At 41.2% G+C, this 24,860-nt stretch overlaps 1 protein-coding gene across 2 annotated transcripts; it reads right to left on the bottom strand.

Moving 5' to 3' along the window:
* Positions 1-2,554: 2,554 nt before the first annotated feature.
* TM2D1 (TM2 domain containing 1) lies at positions 2,555-24,533 on the bottom strand. 2 transcript variants are annotated; one of them, XM_080920765.1, is made up of 7 exons: positions 24,358-24,533; positions 21,963-22,036; positions 16,931-17,039; positions 12,803-12,894; positions 11,556-11,629; positions 3,810-3,938; positions 2,743-2,858 (listed from the first exon to the last, which is right to left on the bottom strand). In XM_080920765.1, the coding sequence occupies exons 1-6, from the start codon at positions 24,522-24,524 to the stop codon at positions 3,828-3,830; spliced, it is 627 nt and encodes a 208-aa protein (XP_080776891.1). In that variant the 5' UTR covers positions 24,525-24,533; the 3' UTR covers positions 2,743-2,858; positions 3,810-3,827. The 2 variants fall into 2 exon arrangements, with proteins under 2 accessions (XP_080776890.1, XP_080776891.1); XM_080920764.1 differs by lacking the exon at positions 3,810-3,938 and having other exon boundaries at positions 2,555-2,858.
* Positions 24,534-24,860: the final 327 nt, after the last annotated feature.

Raw genomic sequence — 24,860 nt, 5'->3', positions numbered from 1 at the left:
GTCCTGAGTCCTCCAGTGGCAGGCCGAAGGGCTCTTCCACAGGGCTGGCCTAATAGTATCAGAAGACAGATGCCTACATTACTATTCATAGCAGTAGCAAAATTACAGTTATGAAGTAGCAATGGAAACAATTTTATGGCTAGGGTCATCACAACATGAGGAACTGTATTAAAGGGTCACAGCATTAGGAAGGTTGAGGACCACTCATCTAAAGGAAAGAAGGAAACTAATGGGAGGGAAGTGGGGGAAGGCAGTGGTTGTCGGGGAAAATGCTCAAAGTACACTGTGTACGTGCATGAAGATGGCCTTCAGTATAAAAGAAAAAATTTCTAAAAGAAACAAAAACAGATTCTAATTCTCAGGATGCCTAACAAATATACTACTTGACATTCTCTTATGCATTTAGATTAAAATAAAGGGGACGCCATAAGGATATAGCTCATAGCATACTTAGCATGCACCCAGTGGATACCCAGCCCTGGAAGGGAGGGAAGAAGACAATTTTTTATGCAAAACAAACCATACTCACAAGTTTATATTACATTTTTGTAGACCTGTGAAGTGCGGGCTGCAGATCCACAACTTTCCTGTGACGCCTCTACACAGGTCTGTAGTTGGCCTATGTGGTATTATCACTTTAATTTGTTCTCCAAACTCAGATGCTGATGGTAGCACATGGGTAGAACCTTTGGGCTATAGAAGGCATCAGAAGTTGGGAGGATGTAGAGATAATTTTCTGTGTACTGTGAGAAGAATCACCTCTCAATAAATGTGATGGCCTACTTAGCAAAAGGCAGGAAGCAGAGGTGGGACTTCTAGTAGAGAGACTGGAACTCTGGGAGATAGTCAGAGGCAGGAAATGTGCCCTGACTCTGAGGAAGTCTGATGCATGCAACTGAGGAGAGGTAACTAGCTGTGTGGTAGACACAGAATGGCTTAAAGGGCTTTATAATTTATGAGCAAGTCAGGAATGACCCAAAGATTATGGCCTATGCATTTATTCATAAATAACTAAGCCTCTGAGTCATTATTCAGGAACTGGGGCACAGGTGGGGAAGCCAGAGATTACAGGAGGGTGGGACCCTCTCAACAGGATCAGTGGCTTTTTAGGAAGAGAAAGGGATTTTACTTCATTTGCTTGCTCTTTCTCGGCCATGTGACATGTCACCGTACAGCAAGAAGGTCCTCCCCAGATATCTGCACCTCAATACTCAATTACCAAGCCTCCAGCACAGGGGGGAAAATAACTTCATTTCTTATAAATCACTTAGGAGTAGGCATTCTGTGATAAAAGCAAAAGCTGAGATTACGATATGGAAGCAGCAGTGACCCTTTCAGGCCAAGGTGGTGCATTTGTAATCACTGCAGAGCACTCAATGTTCCTGCAGGATGAAAGGAACTGCTCCACGTATCCTTGAGGGCTGAGGAGGAAATTTCTAGAATGACTGAGCTAATCCACCTCACAACTCTGCCACTACTTTAAAAAACAAAGATAATTACACAACATTCTTACAGACCAATGAACAGTCATGATGGAATAATGCTCAGTGAAAGGGAAAACTAACAAACAGTAAAAGCTAAGAGAAGATCTGTTGACATATTACATATATAACACAACAGAGAACCAGACAAATTAAGTGTTCTTCTCCTGGGAATTACACTGAAAAGAGTCAGCTGTCTCTTGCAGTACAGCATATTTGAATGGGCACTGGGCCTAGGGCTGCAGCTCAGTAGGTAGACTACCTACTTGTCTATACATGAAGACCTGGGTTTCATCACTAGCAGCACACACACTGGGTATGGTGGTGGATATAATCGTCTGGCACTTCGGGGGTGGAGGCAGAGTATGAGACCTTGACTATAGAGTAAGTTCAAGGCCAGCCTGGGCAATGAGATTCTGTCTTTTAGAGAAAATAAAGTCTTTTCTTTCCCATCCAGTGAAGTCAATGACTACACTGTCATCCAGGAATCAAAGTGACGTTTTCATCTCAGACTGCTGTGAAACAAATGGCACTATACTACACGTATACTGCACAGCAGTCAGGAATGAGGGTTAGCCCTGGGGAGCCATCATCATGGTGGCATTTCTACTGCTAAAGGCAGACTGGGGCAGTACTGAAAGGATCCAATGTCACAGATTTTCATCTTCTGAAAGCCCCTCTAATGGGTAAGAAAGCCAGGTGCTGCTTCAGATGCCAGCATGTCACCCGGGGCTCTCACACTGTCCAGCCAGTGTCCAGTGTAACTGCAGTGAGCGAGATCAGGCCTTCTACAGCTGGTTTGTCACTCTCCAAGCAAAAGGACATAGTTCCCACTTCAGAGACCAGCAGTCTCCATGGGCCTCACAGTCCCACACACTGGCCACCTTCAGGTCCCAGGATGCAACAGAGAGCTGAGTGCTGCAGCATCTCGGGTGGCGGGCACACAGGACCTGCAGGCCGAGAGCATGAACCCTGTGTTTACACCATGAATGAACTGCTTTCGAAGGACGGCGGCGAGGACGGCAGCTCCACTCAGGAATGAAGGTCTTAATAACAAGCCAATAAAACGTGAATAAGTTATCTTTTTATTTTTCACAAATAAAAATGACAAGTGACGTGTAAGGGACATGACAGTAACACAACAGTAACAGTGACAGACTAGCTGTCTCATGGAGACAGAAGCCCACGAAAAGTAGTATACTGATCTTAAGAGAGTATTAAATAAATCTAGGAATAGTATATTTTAACTAAATCAACAAATCAAGGTTGAGCACACGTCAAAACATCATCTAGAACCCATAAAGTGATACTAAAGGAAAAGGAAAATCTGGAATTCCACACACAGGGCTCTTGATTGAAATCAGGGAAGCTCAGATCCTAAAACAAAACAACAACAACAAAAAAAGAAGGTTTAAAAATTGCTCTTATAAAGTTACACACACACATTTCTGATTCTTTCCCTTTTCAGCTGGGGATACAATGTAGGCCTTCTACATGCTAGGTAGCACTCCACCCCTGAGCTAGCGCCAAGCCATGGTAGACATTTAAACACTTATCTAGCCGGTACATTTTTCTTACTCTGAGAGTGGTTTATATGCTATAAAAAAGGTCACAAGGTGCAGGAGATGGCTCAGTGGATAAAGATGTTCACCAACAAGCCTGACAATGTGGCTCTGATCTACAGAATGTACATGGTAGGAGTTGAGAACAGACTTCCCCAGGTTTGCCATGGTGAGCACATGTATTCATTCATTCACACACACTCAGAGAGGAGGAGGGAGGGACAAGTACAAATTAGAAAAATCAAAAACCTCTTACTTAGGACTATCTAAATGTTGATTTCTATTTTTAATTGTGTGTTTATGCGTGCAGCGGTGTCCAGAAGAGGGTGTTGGGGACCCTGCAGCTCTGGACCAACCAAACTCAAGTCCTTAAAGAGCACTATGTGTCAAAAACCTAGTTCCTTAAAACAAACAAAACCCTTCTCAAAACCAATGCAAGAATCAAACAAAAGGCCATGTTGGCCAGAGAAACGGACGAGAGAAAGTACTTCACACAGAAGCACACACAGCACTCTCACCATAACCATCATATAATAGTCTCTGTTATTAATAGTTCAGTGGAAACAGAGACTCCGCAGAGAACACTTAGGACTTGAGCAGTGGGGCATTTTCAGTGGACTGGAGACGCCACACACGTGGACCTGAACTTTCTGATAAAGTAAATACGGCTTGGAGCACTAAATAACCCCTCAAACCTTCCCATGGCGTTTCGTCTCATAAGTCCACAAGAAACACAGAGCTAAGGTGAGAGACACCCATCACTTACTGGTCCTCCTTTTAAACACTATGGAAACAACTGTGTCTTTCTGAATGTCTCATTAGTAATGCTGAGCCTTGTCAGTCTGGCTCCATAATAGTCTATGATGTAACTACTTCCATCTGAAGGGCCAACGATCTAGAAAAGATAAAAATTTTCAATTATTGTCTTTACAAAAGAAAATTTTTGAGTTTACCTTTGCAAGTAAGCAATAAAATTATTTTGGTTGCCACCTCCCCCACCTCCCCCACCCCCCGTAAAAACAAAAACAAAAACATGGGCTGGAGAGATGGCTCAGCAGTTAAGAGCACTGACTGCTCTTCCAGAGGTCCTGAGTTCAAATCCCAGCAACCACATGGTGGCTCCCAACCTTCTGTAATGGGATCTGATGCCCTCTTCTGGTGTCTGAAGACAGCTAAAGTGTACTCATAAATAGAAAATAAATATTTTTTTAAAAGTCTAAGAAAAAAAGCAAAGCAGGTAAAGTGGACAGAGGCTCACGGGATAAAAAGAAATGCTGCAAGGACAGGATTCCGTCAGAATTCTCAGCTGTGTGCCCCTTGCTCTGGCCTCCCCAGCTCTCCTGTCCTCCTGCAGGCCGGCAATGGCAGAACCATGTGTTCCGACCTCAGCCTTTTCCAGTACTCTTCTCTCCTCAGCTGCTTACACACCAACTCCAGGGAAGAGCTTTCACAGGTATGTCTGTGCTTTACGACTACGGACAGATAATGACCACATCCAAGTACATAAAATCTAGTCTGAGTGTCTAGGCCAGACTCCCAGAAGGATATGAGATGGTTGTGCAATTGACTACAGCTACCTAAACTGCAAAGGGAAGACGCTGAGAGATCATTCACATGCTGGGGCTGGAGGGATGGCTCAGCAGGTATGAACACTGACTGATCCTACAGAAGACCCAAGTCTGGCTCCAAACATCCACATAGTGGCTCACAACCATATAACTCCATACTAAAGGATCGGATGCCCTCTTTGGGCCATAGGCACTGAATGCACATGATACATAGACATACACAATCTAAACAGGCAAAATGATCATACACATATAATTATAAATTTTAAAATACATTTATTTAAACAAGACACATGCCCACTACATCATCTATCCAATGTTAACCACAACAGTATAATTAACAATATTCTGTAGATTTATGTGATGCATGATTGGATAGTGGAGAGGTAGGTGGAGAAAAGATAGAAAAACAGAAGAGGAGCAGACATTAGAGAGGAGATCAAGATGGAGCTGGAGATGAACTGGAGAGATGGCTCAGTGGTTAGAGCACTGACTGTTCTTCCAGAGGCCCCGAGTTCAAATCCCAGCAACCACATGGTGGCTCACAACCATCTATGATGACATCTGATGCCCTCTTCTGGTATATCTGAAGACAGCTACAGTGTACTTATATAAAATAAATAAATCTTTAAAAAAAAAGAAAAAAAAAAGATGGAGCTGGAGACAGCAGACCTGGATCTCGATGGCCGTAATTGGCATTAGGTAGATTTGAATATTTTTAAGGGCTTTTATAGGTCTTTTATCTCTTATAGAACAGCAGTTTGTATGTTTGTTTATTGGATATAATGGATAGAGGGTTTGTGAATTGATCTAATATGTAAACCTGTTTGATAAGTTACCAGGAGTAATGCTGTGACAGGCGGTGGAGGAGAGAAACACTGGGGCAGAAGCAGCAGGGCAGGAGGAGCGCACTGCCCGGGAAGGGGATCGGGTGGAGAGGGAGCTCGGACCGAGGGACAGAGTCCGTGCAATTGGCTCCACACTAAAGCGGCGCCTGTGGAGTGAAACCGAGGGGGTCGATAAGGAGATAAACAATCCATTTTAATATTTACTGCAACAAAAGTCTACAGATTATCATTTAAGACAGACATCTCCAGGCCAGTGAGAGGCTCAGCAAGCACAGAGAAGCTTTTTACCAAGGCTGATCTCTGGAAGCCACATGGTCCAGCGACTTGTCCTCTGACGTCTGCCCTCCCTCCATATATATAACAACAATAAATGTAGCCTTAGCACTGGTGAACAAGACTCTGCCAAGTCAGGAAGGTTTATGGGCATCAACCCTCTGTAAAACTAACCTGCCTGGCACCAGCAGACATGCTTCACTATTTTTCTGTCTGTCTCCTTTTGTTGTGGTCGTTTCTCCAAGCAGTATCTGAAAAGCTATCATCAGAGCTACCCCAAACCTTACAGTAACAACTGACTGCCCCTGAGTATGAAACCTTCTGAGTATTTTTGACTCCTGGAGGTTGGTAGGTCAGCTGACACTAACTTATACAGAACTCTGGCTTTGGTCTCGATTCCGGCTGTAAAGTCCCTGGCCTGCGCTGACCTTGGGCCATGGGAGTTTATCTCTGAAATCCCAGTGAGCAACTGCCTCAGACTCAAACGCAGGGTGAAAAGTACTGGCAGAAGCCAGTGAGGCTGAGCTGCCCTGATGTTGGTATTTTGGTTGCTTCAGCAGTATTCCCTGCAGTTTATAGGACACGAAAACTTCATGGATGCGGAAGCACATGGTGTCCTTTCGTCAGGTCAGTGACAACAGGGTGATGTGGCTGTAGCTTCCTGCACGTTTACATCTCAGGGCTCTATGGGTGCTAGTGTGCATTTACAGAGGCACCTCCACAGAATGGGGCAGCTCCGAATGAGGAGCCTGCACAGGCAACTGACAGAAACACTTGAGATCACTGTTATAATAAAAGATGTGCTAGCAAGGAACCTCACACAATACAGGGCTTGGTGATAACTTTGTTGAAAGCAGTTTCCTCAAATTTGTCAGTGAGTTAGGGTTGGCTGCTGTTTCAAGGTGTTTAAAGCGACATCGTATTTTAAGGGCATTTCTGGCGGTTTACTAGAGTTTCCTGGTCCTGGGAGTAATGGGGACATTTCCATGCAGAAGCCTGGCAAAAATGCTCTGGGCCTGCAGTGGCTGGAACAGGCTCATTCCAAATGCCCAGGCAGCATGTCTACCTACCAAGGGTGTGTCAGCCTGCATGCCATTTACATATATCTCATTTTCCAGAGCCTTTACATAGAGCCATTTAATATTTTAAGTAAAAACAAAATTATTACCGTCTGTGATGAGTTTATTCCTTTCTTTATAAAGTAGATGACATTTAAATTTTGTGGTATTTATAGTCTGTTGGATACATTTAAAAATTGATGTAACAGTTTTATTTAAACATGTCAATATTTAAAATTACATCCCATGCAACTATTTAAATTTATGATGGAAAACTTAAATGTCAATTTAAAAATATGCAGAGGGTACAGGCTTAAAAATATTCTTCTAAGGGTTATACAAGTGGATAAGAAAAAGCTGTCACGAACACTTCTCATTTAAAAGTGATTTCAGAGCCAGGAGTTGTGATGCAAAACTGTAATCCTAGCACTTGAGAAATGGAGGCAGGGGGATCATCACAAGTTCAAGGTCAACCTGAGCTACACAAAAAAACTGTTTTACAAAAACAAATAAACAGGGACTGAAGAGATGACTCTGAAGTTAAGAGCAGGTGCCGCCCATGCAGAGGACCTGGCTGTGGTTGCCAGAACCTACACCAGGGACCTGATACTCGCTTCTATCTTCTATAAGCAGCAGAAACACAAGAGGTACATATACACACACTCTGGGAAAGCACTCATACACATAAATAAGTCTAAATGATAAAAACACAAGAAATCTAGTTTAAAAAATATAAACACAGTTCTTTCAGCCTCAAAGACTAGAAAGGCTGGATGTAGCAGTTTATTTATGCAACTGTAGCCCAGATACTGGGAGGGGGCTAAGGCGAGAGCACACAGGGACTGAACTGCCTGAACTAAGGAACTTGAAGCCAGCCTGGGCTACATATCAGAATCCATTTCTCGAAAACAAAAAACTCAACAAATACTTGATTCCTACCCTATTCCAGGAAGGCACAGACTATCAGCACGTAAGAGTGATCTGACACCATCACTGCCAACAGGCGCTTCTCTAGTGGATTAGCTGATGCTTACACAGCCAGATGCTATGTGTGTCAGCTGCTGCTATGCATGCTGACTTAATCCTAAAGATTAAATTAACTTGTCTGACATTTATGGATGCTATGTATAAATTTAAGTAAAAATTAATGCATCTGTGACTTTTTTGCAGCTAGGGTCATGAGGAATTACCAGGAACATTAAGCTAAGAGAAGAATAGATAATTATAAGGCGACATAGTCCGAGACTTTATTGAGAAAACAAAACAGTAAAGCTTAGCTAGTGGAAAGGGGTCAAATAACACTGTAAGAACGTATCTGGAAGTCTGTGAGCAGACTGGAACTGAGCCTTTTGCTAGACCTTTCTTCCTGTACTATTTTTCCTGATAATTGCATTTACTCATTGAAGAGACATACAGGAAAGTGAGAAGTAGGTGACAGAAGATTGATGACACTTCTCCCAGCCCAGGAGCTTCACACTGTGTCAGCCTCTGACTTGTCGGAAGGCAGGGCTCATGTGGACATGAATGTGGCTCGGTGCTGTGCATAACTGAGAAATCCTGTTACAAAGCACTTATCTTCCCTTGAGTTATTAATGTTGGTTCTTCAAAGTTCTTTGTCATACAGTCAGGTGAACAAGGGGCCAACACACTCTAAGGGTCACTTCTGGGTCACTGAGATGACTCAATGGATAAAATGCATTTGCTGCCTACTCAGCCAGCAAGAGCTCCTTGGAGCCTACAATGGAAGATCCAACTCCACAGAATTGTCCTCTGACCTCTACATGTCATGATATGTTCTTGCATGTACATACACATAGACAGACACACACACACAAATGTAAAAAACTGAATTAAAAAATTGAAATTAAGAACTTTCTATAACACACACTAATGTCTCCTAAGTAGAAAGCCATAAAGCCATAAAGCTCAAACCCTGCAGTTTCTTCTAGCTGCTCTAATAAATAACTGCAAACACTGTGAGGCAGCAGATGTTTACAGTTCTGGAAGACAAAAGCTGAATAGATATGCATTAGTTGCTTTTTCTTTTTCTTTTTCTGAGCAGGGTCTCATGTGGCCCCGACTGACCTAGAACTTGGCCTCAACCTCTCAAGTGCTAAGATTAAACAAGTGCGCCATTACACACACTTTGGGTTTTATCGTTTGTTTACATGTTTGTTTTGTTTTGTTCCACAATGTAGCCCAGGCTGTCTGAGATCCAGTACATAACCCTGCTTAGCCTCAGCTCAAGATCGTTTTGCCTCAATCCCTTGAGTACTAAGATCGCAGTCATGAGCCAACATACCTCTTTACTACTTCTAACTTTCTCCATAAAAAGACTGCAAACATTAACGCTGACAGAACAAAACACTTACCAGATCAAATCACCTCCAAGGGAGCTATTATGCTAGTGGCAAAGTAACTGTCAGCTGTCTACAATCAGATGTCAACCATGCAGCTCTGTCCATCCTGACCCCTGGACAAGCTGAATTCTACTGTGTCCGTACTGACTCCTCTGCAAGTTTATTTTTATATAAGGGCATCAGAATCATCTTATCAGGGTCACATCTGAATTGAATCAGAATGTTTACTCAATACAAAATTTACAGATTTGACCCACTTGACTTTGTTGCTTTTAACAACTGATCATTTAAATCTAAATGACTGATATAAATATTATTCTTTAAGTAGTAGCACTCATTATGATGTCTCCTGAGGAAAACACAGCCTAGGGATTAGTCAGACCATTTTAAACATTTGTCACTAAGCCACTAAACGTCCCCGCAGGGTAAGTGAACTGAAAGCTACCTAACAGTCAGAGCAGGAGCGGCACACATCATCAGTCACCTCAGTTTTCCAATGGTTCCTCCCATAAATGACAGGAAGATTCGATGAATGACACAAGAGCACATGGACAGACTTGATACTCAGCCTTAGCTTTTCTGCGCTGCCCTCCCCTCCCACACGAGCACCACTCAGCACTGGCAGACTTAGTCAAGGGTGCAGTCATTGTAGCACTTCGGAGAACAGGTTCCCAAAGGGAACCACAGCTTTACATCACTTATGTTCTAAGATAAACGGAAAAGCCTAGGATCTGTAACATTTTAGCAAAATTTTAAAATTATTCAACATGAAATCAACATTTTTTGGTTGTTTGAGACAAACTGTCCTGAACTTACTGTGTAGCTCAGGCTGGCCTCAAACTGCTGACCCAACCTCCCAAGTGCTGGGATTACAGGCATGAGCCACTATCTGATTCAGAAATCAAGCTCTTTTTATTTAAAGCCTTGGTTCCTAGGAAAATATTCGTTAAAAAGTAGAACCTATTACCAAACCTCTCTTGGGATAGCTAGATTGGAAGTCCTCTAGGAAAGAACTCAACGGATTATACCCGAGAACTTGCTCACTAAGCCTGTGTAAACGATAGCATCAGACCTACTGTAGAGAAGTCATTTATTTTTACTTAGACTTATTTTGTGGGTAGGACTAGAGGGCAGGTGTGAGTATGTGTGCCATTCATGTGTAGAAATCAGAGGAAAACTTGTAGGAGTTGTTTTCTCTTCCACCTCTAGAGGCAGAAGCAAGAAGATCAGGAGTTCACAGCTAGCCTATGCCATGTAATATTCTTTTGAAAACAAACAAGGTGTGTTGAACTTTGGATATTTTAATTTGAACAATACCAACAAAACATAAATTCATTTCATCTTCATTTAAAACGAACAGTCCATCCTTACATCTCTGAGCATAGAAGCCTTTGGCTCTTCATGCATTCACCTGTCTACAGTTGAAGGAGACAGGAGTCTGACTAGGCATGTGCTTGTGTGTAAGGCAGGAAAAGTCTAACTTTAAAAACGAGTATTTTCCTTGTTTGACTTTTATCTGCTCCAAGCAGCCAGAGCCGAGGGGCAGCAATGCTGAGTGAGAGGACAGAGCAGCACTCAATGACAAGCACAGCCAACACTCGCACTCAGGACACTAGGCACACGCTTGCCGAAGTGCCATCTGCCAACAGCCATCCCTGCTTCTAACTGAAGACGGTTCACAAGTAATGACAACCCGTTCGGTATTTAACAGAAGACATCTGGTGGCACTTTTAAGTGCTTAAGGACAGCGTCTCATAAACTGGACGACTCACCATACCCACTGCAGCATGAGAAGGTGAGGCGATCGAGAACATAGAATCTATATGGATTTGGTTTTGCTTGAGGCTATCCCCATGACTAGAAACCATGCAAAGTACCCATACGTTCCTTTGTCCTATATCCAGTAAATCAGCTAGATTACAACTTCTGTCATTTGCAGAGTGTAATTCATAGAGTCTCTGTGCACTTCAAAAACAAAACAAAACCCCTGACTTGTGCCCCCAGCATGTTGGTATGTATGCCAGAGTCTCACCAACGTATCCTCTTCCAGTGATTAACAAGCTATCATGACTATCAGGCCAATAGATGGCAAGTCGGAGAATTCACTGCAACCCACCTTAGAGACTCGTTACAGAATATGTCATAAAATCAGAAAATTCCTCAGTAAGGAAATCTGTAGCTCACTCTAACCCATATTTACAGTCATTTCTGAACATGCAGTCCCTTTTAAAGCAAGTATGCTATGGCTTTTAAAGCTACTTTTGAGAAATGTTTACTGGAAGTGCAACCACTCAGGCCCAGCATCTGCAGAAAAGCTGTAAAGCATTTATTTCCCAATGTGTCTAAGTGTCACATCCACCAGCAGACCACCAAACTCCTCACCGACTGTGAAGACTGAAACTTACCTGCATTGAAATAAGAATGAAATCAATTAGGCTCCCAATTCCGCAAAATCCTACGGTGCAAAACTTTAACAAGCCTAGGAAAACATACGGAAAATAGTTTAGTCTAGAACGTCTCATAAACACTTAAAATGATTCTAGTTTTCTACCAAACTATTATATACTCTATAGTATGAGGAGCCTGGCCATGTGCCTGGCCAGCAGCACAGGCAGAGCCTCAGCACCCCAGAGCTGCAGACCTTTCAGTCACAAAGCCCCTTGTTGATCTGACCAGACAAAACACATGAGCAGAGTAGAAAGTTCAAAATCTACACTATCAAACCACAAAAAAATTTCCAAGAAAAGTAAGGAATTTCAAAACTTGACTACTAGTACCTCAAATGCATATAATTCATCCTAGACCTTTTAAAGCTTCTGTTTAGTCAAAATCAAGACTGTGGTGGCTCACACTGGAATAGGAAGATCAAGAGTTCAAGGCCAGCCTAAGATACACAAAATCAATATAGAAAATTAGAAGTTGACCAACAGAGGATCTTGAATTTCATTCAGAAGGAAAAATAAAATAGACATCTGAAGCAGGTGGCAGGAATAACTGAGGAGAAAAGGTAGGGACGGGGTGGAGTTCAGGTATGGGGATCTGGGCAGAGAAAACAGAAATGGCTCTGTAATGGAGAAGACTCCTGGGACTCTTTTGTGGTAACCCTAGCTGAGATACCTAGCTGTAGAAGGTATGGAGGCCAGGCAGGACCCCCCCAGTGGAGAGAGGGGGCACCAACCCACCCACAAACTCATCAACCCAGACTATGTCCTGTTTACAGGAAGCGCAGGGATAAAGATGGAACAGAGATTGAGGAAATGGCCAACCAAAGACTACCCAACTTCAGAGCATCTCATGGGAGAGAGCCAACCCCTGACATGATTAATAACATTCTGCTATGTTCACACAAAGGAGCTTGCGAACACTTACGAGACAGGCACTGCAGACCTAGCTTAACATAACAGTCAAGTGATAAGCCTTCACTCTGAAGTGGATTTCCAAAAAGAGACTACTCAGGAAAAGCCAACATTACCTGCTTTGGTTGACCTGCAGAACTGCATACTATAAACTCAGAGAAAAAGATACTTATGCAACTCACACAAATCTTGTACATGGAGAGATTTAAACCATAGGCAAATGCTCATTTAAAACAAACTCTACACAAGTTTCACAAGGATTTTCTTTTTTTCATATTTGGGTGAAGGATACTCACCTAAGGCAGGATATCCGAGGTAAAATCGATCTGCTCCCAGCCATCCCAAAAAAAGAGATAACGCAACTGCCACTTTGTAGGAATAGCCGTTCCTGCATGGAAGTGAGACCTCAGTGTCACAGCCATGCTTCGTCAACACATGAGCATTGAAGGAACAAATCTGAGTTATTTCTTATTTATCCAGGCGCTCACTCGACTGTTCACTCATTATCTTTGGAGGCTATGTAAGTAACACTAAGCTGAGCTGAGCGTATACAGTGAATGCCAAGCATCAGATGTTGCTTAACAAAGCAACACAGACCTCTGTCCCTCAGAGACTTCCACTCTAGTGGCAATAGGAACAATCCAAACATGCTTTAAAATATAATTGTCTACTTTGTTACAAAGTTACAGATAATATGAAACAAAAAAAGGTAGTGCAGATATTGGTCAAATCCAGAATGTTAGAGGATAAACAAAGTCCAGAATGCTGGGGTTCCGTGATCTGATTAAGTAGGATGCTGTGTTAGTCCCTGAGAGAAGCCGCGGCCAGTGCAAAGCAGGACCCTGATGGGCTGGGGTGGACGAAGGTCTGCATGGCAGAGGCAAACTGAGGAGCAGGAGTGGCTCCAGTGAGACAAGAGCATTGCTGGTGCTGCTAACACCACTGACACTCCAACTGGCACTTCCAAGGACTTACGCTGTGACAGGATCTGCTTTACACTTTCAAATCCTGTGGTCCTTACACCAAAACAGACAGTAATGGAGTATCTGTCAACTAATGTCACAAGCATATCATAAAGCAAGCTCCACACTTGATGGCCTACTAACAAGCCGTTATGCTCACAACTATACGGGCAGCCTGGCTGTGGTTCAATACAGTTCAACATGGCGGCACCTGCTTCAGCTGACTACCCCGGGCTGAGGTGCCCTGAAGGTAAAGTTTTCTAGGGTTCAGGATAGGAACATGGCAGACGCTTATGGCAAGTTCTTTTCAATATTATCCCATCAAAATACAAAAGAAAAACTAAATCTCACATACACACTTAAGCCTCTTTATGTCTGCCACATTAAGCCAAATTAAATAACAAAGCAAAACCCCAAACAGTGGTATGTGAAATATACACTGTCCTGTTCGTGGAGTCTGGGAGCTGAATATCTGCTAACAAATTCAAATTTAAGCATGAAGATAAAGTGTTTAATGCTTTTCAATGCTCAGGTGAGAAGCAGCAATGGCTTGTCTGAGTAACAGCAAAAGTGCTGAGAGGCATCAGATTCTGAGTATGTTGAACATATTACAATTTCCTAATATGTTAACTTAGGAAAGGAACAACACTAGCACTGCAGATTGTACCCACGTCAGGCATCTCACAGCCACCTGGGATTCTATTCCAGGGGATCCAATGCTTCTGGCCTCCACAGATACTCAAATGTACACACACACACACACACACACACACACACACACACACAACACAGACACACAGAAAAAGATGTAGAATAAATCTTTTAAAAAGAAGCCAAGGCACAGTAATAAAGGGATTCTTATTTGAGTTAATGTGAGAAACCAAGAAAAGAAAGCATTTAAAAAATAGCCAATGTTGTAGAATGATTTTAATATACTCTGTAAAAAACATTTGATAAAGAAGCAGGTATTGCTGGTAAATTCCATTATGGTTCTACTCAGAAAGTTAAAGTTAATGAGTAAATATTGTAGAAACAATTATTCAAAAGTTTGTTGGGTAAAGGGAATGAACTACAACAGCAATTAGTTGTGTATGCAGTCCATGCTGAAGAACCACCTGGAATGGCAGACATGCCCAGCTATTCACCAAACCATTTCTAATTTTCCAGATACCTCAACCTCATTTCCTAGCTGGCCCTGCAATCGAGCGCAGCTACAACTGTGTTTTGGTCAATGGGAAGAAGGCCAAGTATGTGCTATTTCTGGATTTCATCCTTAAATATATTTAAAAAGGCTCCCTCTCCTCTCTCCCATCTGGGAATGGAAAGGACTCTAGAGGAAGCTGATGTGGTGATGGAGATGCTGGGTGCTGCATGTCTGTGAAACCACCAGCACCTGCTCACATCATAACCTAGAACTCTACGGCCTCCCAAACCAGACCACATCATTCATGAAAAGTAATTCCTACTGTGCTGAACTACTGACATTTACAGCAGTTTGGCCTGCTCCAGCTAACTCAGATGACCAGTATAAATAGCTGAGTGACTTAGTGATTAATAGATGTGGTCACTAGACTTCCCTTTCTGAAGACTAGATTACAGAGTAGCTATCTGTAATACGGAAATGGAATTTTAATAAGAATTAGTATTATATAGTTTCAAAACCATGCCAGCAAGCGTAGGAAAAAGCCATGTCAATGAGAAGGGAATACCCAGCAGTTTACCAGTGAGCCTATTCCCAGCTGGCCTGTTGCTGCATACATACTGTGCATCCTGATAAAGGGAATGAGACACAGCAAGACATGCTGGGTGTGCACTCTTACATTACACTACCAATGGACTTCCATGGTCTCATACAATGCTCATCACAAACTTGTATTTGGGATCTGTTGATTTTACTGTGAGGGGAAAGGATTGGCTGGTAGACTGGAGTGTCTTTTCCTTAATGATTGTATTATTAAAGCTGACATCAGTGCTTTATAACCACAGTTAGCAAAGCCTGGTCTCTCTCAGCTTAATCTACCCCGAGACTCTGTAGTAAAATTCAGACTAACTTGAAACTAAGTAGCGAGAACAGTTACTGTGACTGGCAATCTGAGAGAGGAGGTTTCTCACAGATGTGTTTTCTTAGTTATATTAAGGGCCATGAAATCTTTCTCATACACCAGAACTTAATATTATTTTTTGTCATTTGTAATCGATAAGGTACCAATGTATAATTTAAAAATTGAATAAACAATACCTAAGTACTAGAAAGGGATTCCTTTCAGCAATTTTTACATTGCTAATTCTTTCTAAGGATTCTGAAAAAAGTTATAAAAAAGTCCAAATATTATTTATTTCTTAATATGACTGTAAAATATACCACCAAATAAAATACAACCATTTATAGTTTTAACATACAGAAGTGAAAGGTAGGAAAAGTAAACATATCTTTAGTTCACAACAGAAAAACTGAATGTAAGCTTCCTAACAGGAAAATAAACAAACCAAAACATTCTCTAGAGACCATTCCTTTATTACCCCACACTCATCTAACTTCTGAATTCTGCCTAATGTTATTGTTCATCTATTACAAAGAATGAAACATTATGGGATACTTAATACTGTCAACTTGACAGGATATGGAACCTCTAGGCTGGGTTAGAGTATGAGAACCCACCCTAACTGTGGACAGCACATTCCACAGGCTGGGGTTCTAGAGTGAATAAAAAGACTAGAGTAAACTGAGCCCAGCTTCATCGCTCACTGCTTCGTGACCACCAACACACAGAAAGCAGCTGCCTGGAGCTCCTCCACCATGCTGTCCTTGCTGTGATGCCCTGTACCCTTCTACCTGTGAGGGAAAACAACCCTTCTTTATAAGTTGCTTTTGTATGGTACTTTGTCACAGCAGTGAGAAAAGTAACTAACACAGTGTACAATTAACAATACTGTTTTTTTTCTGATACAATATATAAATGTTCATTTGCATTTGTATTTTGAAAAATATTTTATGTATAACTCATTTGGTAATATCAACTTACTTTACAAGGCCTGCGTCAATTTCTATTCTTTTTAATTTACTTACTATATATATATATACATATATATATACATATACATATATATATATATGAGTACACTGTAGCTATCTTCAGACACACCAGAAGAGAGAGGACATAGGATTCCATTACATGAGCCACCATGTGATTGATGGGAATTGGACTCAGGACCTCTGGAAGAGCACTCAGTTCTCTTAACTGCTGAACCATCTCTCCAGCCCCCCAATTTCTATTCTTTATTACCTCACAAGTTAACCCAGCTCCTGCCTAATGAACTGTATCTATAAACTTAAAATAGATGGTTGTCTGACATCAGCAAGAAGATACACATATTATACTTGCAGGACTTCCCATAACATCTCATTATTGTTCACTCCATGACATCAAGATACAACATTTTAATTTTCAGTAAAGTACTTACACATTTCGGCAAGATATGGGCTTGAGAAAACCAACTTCATTTCCAGTAAAATGTGTTTCATTTCCACTCAAATCCTTACAAGTTATGTTGGGTGCTGGAAAACATTGAACTAAAGACAGAAAAGTTAATTTTTTTATAAGACTGGCAAAGCACAAAAGAACCTATAATACTATAACAAACTACCTCCCGTTATAATATCTGACAGAAGACTTTTAATTTAGACAGGAAGTTAAAGAATTCCATTATATATATGAGATACATTTATATAGAAGATAAATGTGATACTGTTCTCTTCACACAATAATACGAATATTGCTATACTGTTTTAGATGTGCTCATGGCCCATCTAGTTCGGGATCCTGCCTCTGTGCATATCTGAGAAATTATCTGAATTAAAGTTAACCTAGTTAGGGAAGACCCATCCTAAATCTGGATGTTATCACTTGTTAGGCCAGGTGGTAGACAAAATATAAAGGAGAGAGTGAGATGGACAGCAGCAGTCGCGCTGCTTCCTGACAGCATGTTCTGCTGACGCCTGCTCCTGCCGTCACACCTTTCCTGCCACTACCGTGTCCCCTGAAACTGGGAGCCAAAATAACTTTCATTATTTGGTATTTTACCACCTGATGTACACATACATACATACATACATACATACATACATACATACATACATATATGTATATATATATGGGGGTATGGTGTTATTTCAGCATTTAGCAATATAAATCTACACTTATAACCCAAGGCACAATATATATAAATAATCAGCACAGATTTCACTTTGTGCAGACAGACACCGTCCTAAAAGTAAAGCTTCTTTACAGCTTTATGGCGTAAGAAGAATTTAGAAGCAAGGATGACCTTATTTGGGTTATTTTTATCTCTTTCAGCCCTTGATCTCCCAGTAGGTAGAAATAACACTAACATCACCTGCATCCTAGGGCCATTGTGATTAAATATATGAAAGTATGGGCCACAAAGTCTATAGCATTAGTAGGTACTCAACACATTGTGTTTCTTTGTTTGGGACCAGGTCTCATGTAGCCCATGCTGGCCTCCAACTCATTTGCATGTGGCAAGTTTACCTAGAAGCCCATCATTTCTCCATCTCCAATCCCAAGAGCTGGGATTAAAGACATGTGATACCATGCTAATCCAAAAGACCATTTTCTCCTTCAGTATCTATGTGCATGCACACTCTACTCCTGAGTAAGCCCTCTCAGTAAATATTAAAAGTACTAATACTTTTAGGATAGTTTTAGAAAATACTTACTTCTATATTTAGCATCAACAATCATGGGATTTTTCTTTCTGAAAATGCTAGACACAGAACTTTGTGTAATAAAATACACACAGAGACCTGATGGTTTTATTATGAAAGGAATATATTTTCTGTTTGGTTTGTAACTATTCTAAGGTTTCCAACAAATCAGTTTTTGTTTTGTTTTGTAGGGCAGAGTAGTACATGAAAATTGTCAAAAAACCAAAACAAAACAAAACAAAGAAACTCTACATGAGGCTCACATCCACTGGACTCCTCAAACCATACAATCCATAAACTTTACTTTAATACACTTTAAAAACCTAAAACAAGGTGGCATGTAAGATAAAACACACAAATTCAATTCAGTTGAAAACTATTACATAGAGTAAGTGGGAAGAGAAAAAGTAAAGGAGTACTCAGAATACTACACTTAAAAGAGAACATAATTGAGACTCCTTGTAGTTAAAGCCAGACCTTTATAGTTATTATGATCCAACCAGAAGAGAACACACCAGTTCACCTATGCCCCACTGGAGTGACTTGTTCTGAATCATAATACAAAGGATACAGATTATATAAAAGCTTTCAATAAAAACTTTAACAAGGGGGTTGGAAAGATGGCTCAGTGGTTAGGAACACTGACTGCTCTTCCAGAGGTCCTGAGTTCAAATCCCAGCAACCACATGGTGGCTCACAACCATCTATAATGAGATCTGATGCCCTCTTCTGGTGTGCCTGAGGACAGCTACAGTGTACTTATATATAATAAATAAATAAATCTTTAAAATAATCTTTAACAATTGTTTTTTCACATAGCTGCTTTCACTATGACTCAAGACATACAGCGAGGTTGACACAGTGCTAATGTATACAAAGGGCAAGGAATGTAGTCAGCATTGAAATACTTGGCTGGCACTGGAGGGCCCTGGACAGATTCTTCCAAGACAGTGAGAGCAAAGGAGAACACTGGAGCTCTGTCTGGAGCACAGGCTGGCCTCCAACAGTCCTGCCTCAGGCTGTGAGTGCTGGAACTATAAAGCACTGGCACCACAAATGGACAGATCAGTACATTTTTTTGCCCTTTGCTCTTTGTTTCCTGAGACAGGGCATCAATTTCCAGCCAAACTCATCATCCTGCCTCAGGCTCCAAGTAGTAGGACTGCGTGAGCCATCATGTCTGGCTGAGGTCAATAATTCTTAATCAGGGTGATTTGGGTCCCCAGAAGACATCAGGTAATTCTTGGAGGCATTTTGTTATTACCACTGGAGGGCTACTTCAGCATGGGGGATTGTGGCCACACATACTATTAGACACCCCACAGTGCACAACAGTCCCCCACTACGGAAGTACCAATGATAATAAAGCCAACAAGGTAGCGCATGCCTGCAGCCCCAGCACTGAGGAGGTAGAGGGAGAGAGATCAGAAGTCCAGTCAGCCTCTTGGCTACACAGCAACTCAAGACCAGTCTCTACTGCCCAGACCCTGTCTGGGATTCAGAAAGCTTTCTTGGAACTGACTGGCTTCAGTTTTGCTCTTATTATTCATTCCTAAGTATTTATTTAAATTTTTTTGATTATGAATTTAAATAGCTGCAAAAATATGTAATTCCAAGAATACCAAATACCGCATTAAGATTACAGTGATACAGTACTCTTTAAAATAAAATTAAAAAGACAGAAGAATTTGATGTTCCTCGTCATCTGAGAACAAGCTCTTCTGTAAAACTTTTTAAAAACTTACTTCCAAGTTAGGCAAAAAATATATATATATATATATATATAATAGCATTTATTATAAACTGAATTATGCCTTAAAAATGGTACGTTGTTTGGAAATAGGTTCTTGGTAGACTTATCAAGTTAAGATGACACTAGGAGAGTAGGATTCTCTGTGTAGCCCTGGCTGTCCTAGAACTTGCTCTGTGGGCCAGGCTGAACTCAAATATTCATCTGCCTCTCCTTCCCAAGTGCTGGGGGTGGGCTGTGAGGTTCCAAAACCCTCTGCTAGACCTAGTTCTCTCTGCCCATGTGCCCCCATGCTCCCTGCCATGATGACGGACCAAGCCTCTGAAATTGTAAGTATGCTCCACACCCCTAAATTAAATGCTTATTTTATGAGTTTCCTGGTCACCGTGTTTCCTCACAGCCATAGTAATTAAGACAGAAAGCATTCATACTAAATTTCACCTAGCCTTATACATACTTAAAATACACACTTCCCTCCCCTCGATCATTAGAATAAGGTGCAATTCACTATCAAGGCACTTCTAACATATTTTGATAGTCGATGCATATATAAAACCTTTACTATACTTTTTTGCAGGTAGTATATACTGGAATCCACATTTCAACTGTATCATATGGGTGATACAGTTCTGTGTAATTTACTGAAAAGCTTCATGCCCTATAACTCTCTCATTATAGAACCCAGGCTGACTTCAGATTCACTGTATAGACCACAATGGTCTTGAACTTGTGATCTTCCTGTCTAAGCCACCCTGGTGCTGGGACTGTAGGTGTGCACTGCCACATTCATCTTCAAGTTCTTTCCCAGTAATTAAACACACTTGTCCAAGGGTGGGCAGATGGCTTGGTGAGTGAGCACATTTGCTGCCAATCTTGTCGCCCTGAGCTTGATGCCTGAGAGCAGGGTAAAAGGCAGGAACTGATGATTGTAGCTTTCCTGACCTCTGCACATGTGTATTGCACATCCCCAGCGCCTACATCCACTGGTAACTCCAGTTCTAGGGGATCCAATGCTTCTTCTGACTCCAGTCTCCTGCATGCACACAATGCTTATACCTCTACTCACACACACATAACATTTTTTAAAATATAAGAAAATGAAGAATGAAGGTCCTAACTAACTGGGCATGTGTGGTGGTTTAAAGAAAAAATGCTCAGTCATCAGGAATCAACACTGTTTAAAAAGGAGATGTAGACTTGTTGGAAGAAGTATGTCACTGGGGTAGGACTTGAGGTTTCGAAAGCCTACTCTAGATACAAGTCTTGCTCCAAGCCTGTGGCTCCAAATGTTGCTCTCAGCTCCCCTCCATGATGATAATGAACTACACTTCTGAAACTGTAAGCAAGCCCCCAACGAAAGTCTTTTATGATATTTGCCCTAGCCATGGGGCCTCGTCACAGCGAAGGCACAGTGACTAAGAGAACATGTAGTGCACACCTTTAATCCTAGCACCACGGAGGAAGAGGCAGGGAGATCTGTGACTTCAAAGCTGACACGGTGACACCCTGTCTTAAAAGAAGTAAAACCTTAACTAACTATATTTCTATCTCTATAACAAGGCTTGGGAAGCAGAAGGCTGGAAATATTTAAAGAGATAAATATAGACATTCTAACTACCGTATTACACACACACACACATCATACAACTGATATATACAAGTTATGCTATCATAAACCAGTTAAACAGAAACTTAAATAAAAATTTAAAAACATGATCTATATAACAGATTTTAATGCTGTAAAACAAATGAGCATTTTAAAAAATCCCAGATTAATTAAGAAAAATTGTTTCTGAAGTTACACAACTCTGGTATAATTAGTTAATTAACAAACTGAACTAATTAAATGTTGACACTTCTGAATCAGTTTCCACATCTAAATTAGTCTAAAAACTGACCAATATTATTTAACGCAACATAAAACAAATTTATTAATTGCCCTTTGGACTTATACACTGTTACATGAAATAGGTAAAATCTTACAAAATATTTTAAAGACTTGATTCTGGAAATCTTACCATGAGCCGTGTAGTTTGTACAATTAACTGGTTCTTGAGTAGCATCATTTATTTTTGGTTCTTTACAAATATATGTTTAAAAAGTTAAGGAAATTTGAATTATATTTCTAGCATAAAATACTATGTTTTAAATGTCTTATATACTCCTATTGATTCACATGTACAGAGAGGCTTTGAGTTTGTACTAATCAACAAACACAGATACAATTACAGTTTTAAACCTGGTACGGTGGTGCATGTACCACTTGGGAGGCAAAGGCAGGTAGATCTCTCTTGAATTCAAGGTCAGTGTCTACAAAATGAGTTCCAGGTTTACCAGGGCTATGTAGAGACCCTATTTCAAAACAAAACAAAACAAAATACCTAAATACACTTTTAGTGTTGCCTAGATAATAGTTAAAACTAAACTATTATATAGAAGACATAAAAGATAAATTTCTATCAAATGTTCTAGCGATAATGCCATCTTCAAAGAATATCAGAGAATTAACAGAATGCAACAATCAAACTAAAACTCTTCAACAAATTATTTTAAGATTAAAAACAAATCAGCTTCCAGAGCTCTGGATTCAACTAATTCACACTTAAATTCACGTAACACAAACAGATGAGGGAGATATTGCTATTCCTAAGTCACAGAAGCACAAGCTGAGCTTTTAAGTTTGGGTGGCTTATCCAGTCATGTAATTGAGAGGCAAACAAATCTGATCTCCTGGCTCAAAGCTGAGATACTTTGCATCCGTTGTTGTATTTGTTATCCCTATGGTCAGCATCTCCAATAGGATCTTAAGTTATTGAAATAGATGCCAAAATAGTAAGAATGTAAGTTTTATTGTCTAAAGATTGTGTGGTTCACACTCCAATGGAATAAGTATGGTACATACAAGATGACTTCAGTCACAGGTTGGCCCTTATTTGGACTTCAGAATCACTTCTGAAAAGGTCTCTTTAGTTAGGCCATTAAGACAATGTTCAGTTGTCATCAGAGTTCAACAGCTCATAATCAGCTCAAATACTTGTTAGGACATTCTTGTCTTTCCTAAGACAATGCTAAACTCAGTATGTCAGAAACTCCCTACATGGGGCTGGAGAGATGGCTCAGCGGTTAAGAGCTCTGTCTGCTCTTCCAGAGGTCCTGAGTTCAATTTCCAGCAACCACATGGTGGCTCACAACCATCTGTAATGGGATCTGATGCCCTTTTCTGGTGTGTCTGAAGACAGATACAGTGTTCTACCATATATAAAATAAATAAATAAGTCTTAAAAAAAATAAACAAGCTCCCTGCATGATAGGATTGGCTAAGTAAATTAGAGGTAGTCTGTGAAAATCTAACAGATGCTTTCTGTAACGCACAAATGCTACAGAATTTTCTTGTTTCTGAAGGTTTGGTTATGTGTACACAGAGCATTGAGGCATTGTGTCAGTACTCAAAGTTTTGCTCAGATGTAGCTATTTGAGTATAACAGGCATTTTACCAGACAACCGACTGGGCAGCATGCTATTGTAATAAAAACAATTTACCTAATACTAAATCATATTTCTCATCTGTACATAAACACCCAATGAAACTGCTATGCTAATTAAACTGCCATAAACGTTCCTTTAAGTTAGGGGTCACTGTTATTAGTATGTTTTAGACTTGAATTATTTGCTCATTCAAAAGCCCCACCCCCCAACTATTGCCAGTTGATGGCTTCTAAGTTAAAGAGTCATAGTTTTAAGTCCCAGGTAAGGCAACCATGCTTCAGTGGGTTACCCCACACCACCGAGGATATGAGTAGCACAAACCTGACTCAGATTCTGTTAGGGTTTTTTAAGTGTGTGTGGTGGGGGCGAGGTTAAGAGGTAGTGGAAGGAGTAAGAGGTTGAAAAGTCGGTGTGAATATGACCAAAACACACTGGGTGAAATTTTCACAAAGAATTAATACAAATATTACATTTTAAAACATCCAAGAGGATCTCTAATTTTAAAACATTCGTCTAAAATCAAAGTGAAGCAGTCGGTTGTCTGGTGGCAGTCCATCTGACGATGGCTGTAGGTGATATATGTTACGTTAATGACAAACGAGAAATATGTATTGGCTCACTAGTAATTACTTGTCTCCGTCAACACCTGCAAACTTTCAGGGACGCGTCTAACAATTTTTACATTTCTAGTATTTGGGACAAAGCCTGGTTGTTTGTGTTTGAGTAGAATACATGGTCAATCGGAAAAGGGAAGTGTCAACCCCTGGTCTGTCCAGGGAAAGCACACGGTGCTCACCCTTCGTCCCCACTGCTCTCCTCACCTCCCGGGGTCCCTTGGTCACTAGGGCCACAGCGGAGTACACGGTCCCCATCCCACAGCCCTGAGTCCTGCTGACCGCCCGAGAATGGCGGCTTTCCGGAGGATATTGTCCCACTCTGAGGTCCTCACACTTGGGCGTCTCCTCGCCCCCGACAGCGCCAGAGGCAGCAGTCCCACAATGTCCCGCGGCGACCGTCACGAGCCACAGAGTGCGGAGGAGGCCCGGAGGCCCCACCGCTGGGGAAGCCCGACCCGCGGGCCAGGCGGCCGCCATGTTGGGCACGGCGTCCTCGCGCTTCCGGTTCCGCCTCCGCGATAAGGAAGGGCCTTAAAGGGGCCTGGCTGCTGTGAGGCGGCTTAGGTCCTCTAAGCGCTCCCTGGGACAAGTTAACACAGTCACATAGGCGAGGTTTTTTGGGTTTTTTTTTGTTTGTTTGTTTTGTTTTTTGTTTTTTGTTTTTCCCCTTTAATATGTTCTCTTGTCATCCTTGAGCAGGGACATCTTAATCTCTGTATCGTTCCAATTTAAGTATATGTATTGCCAAGGCAAGCATGGGAACTTTAACAACAACAACAGTAATAATTTTAAAAAAACATGTCAGGTCAGAGA

This window comes from Micromys minutus (assembly GCF_963924665.1).
Source record: "Micromys minutus genome assembly, chromosome: 9".
NCBI lineage: Eukaryota > Metazoa > Chordata > Mammalia > Rodentia > Muridae > Micromys > Micromys minutus.
This window is presented reverse-complemented; position numbering and strand designations above follow the sequence as displayed.

What these genes read in the sequence shown, in the direction of transcription:
- TM2D1 (XM_080920764.1), bottom strand. Translation starts at nt 24,524, where the DNA reads ATGGCGGCCGCCTGGCCCGCGGGTCGGGCTTCCCCAGCGGTGGGGCCT. An exon ending in GAGGACCTCAGAGTGGGACA is followed by an intron (nt 22,037 to 24,357) that starts ATATCCTCCGGA and finishes AACTTTTTAAAC; the next exon opens with ATATATTTGTAAAGAACCAA. An exon ending in TACAAACTACACGGCTCATG is followed by an intron (nt 17,040 to 21,962) that starts GTAAGATTTCCA and finishes TTCTGTCTTTAG; the next exon opens with TTCAATGTTTTCCAGCACCC.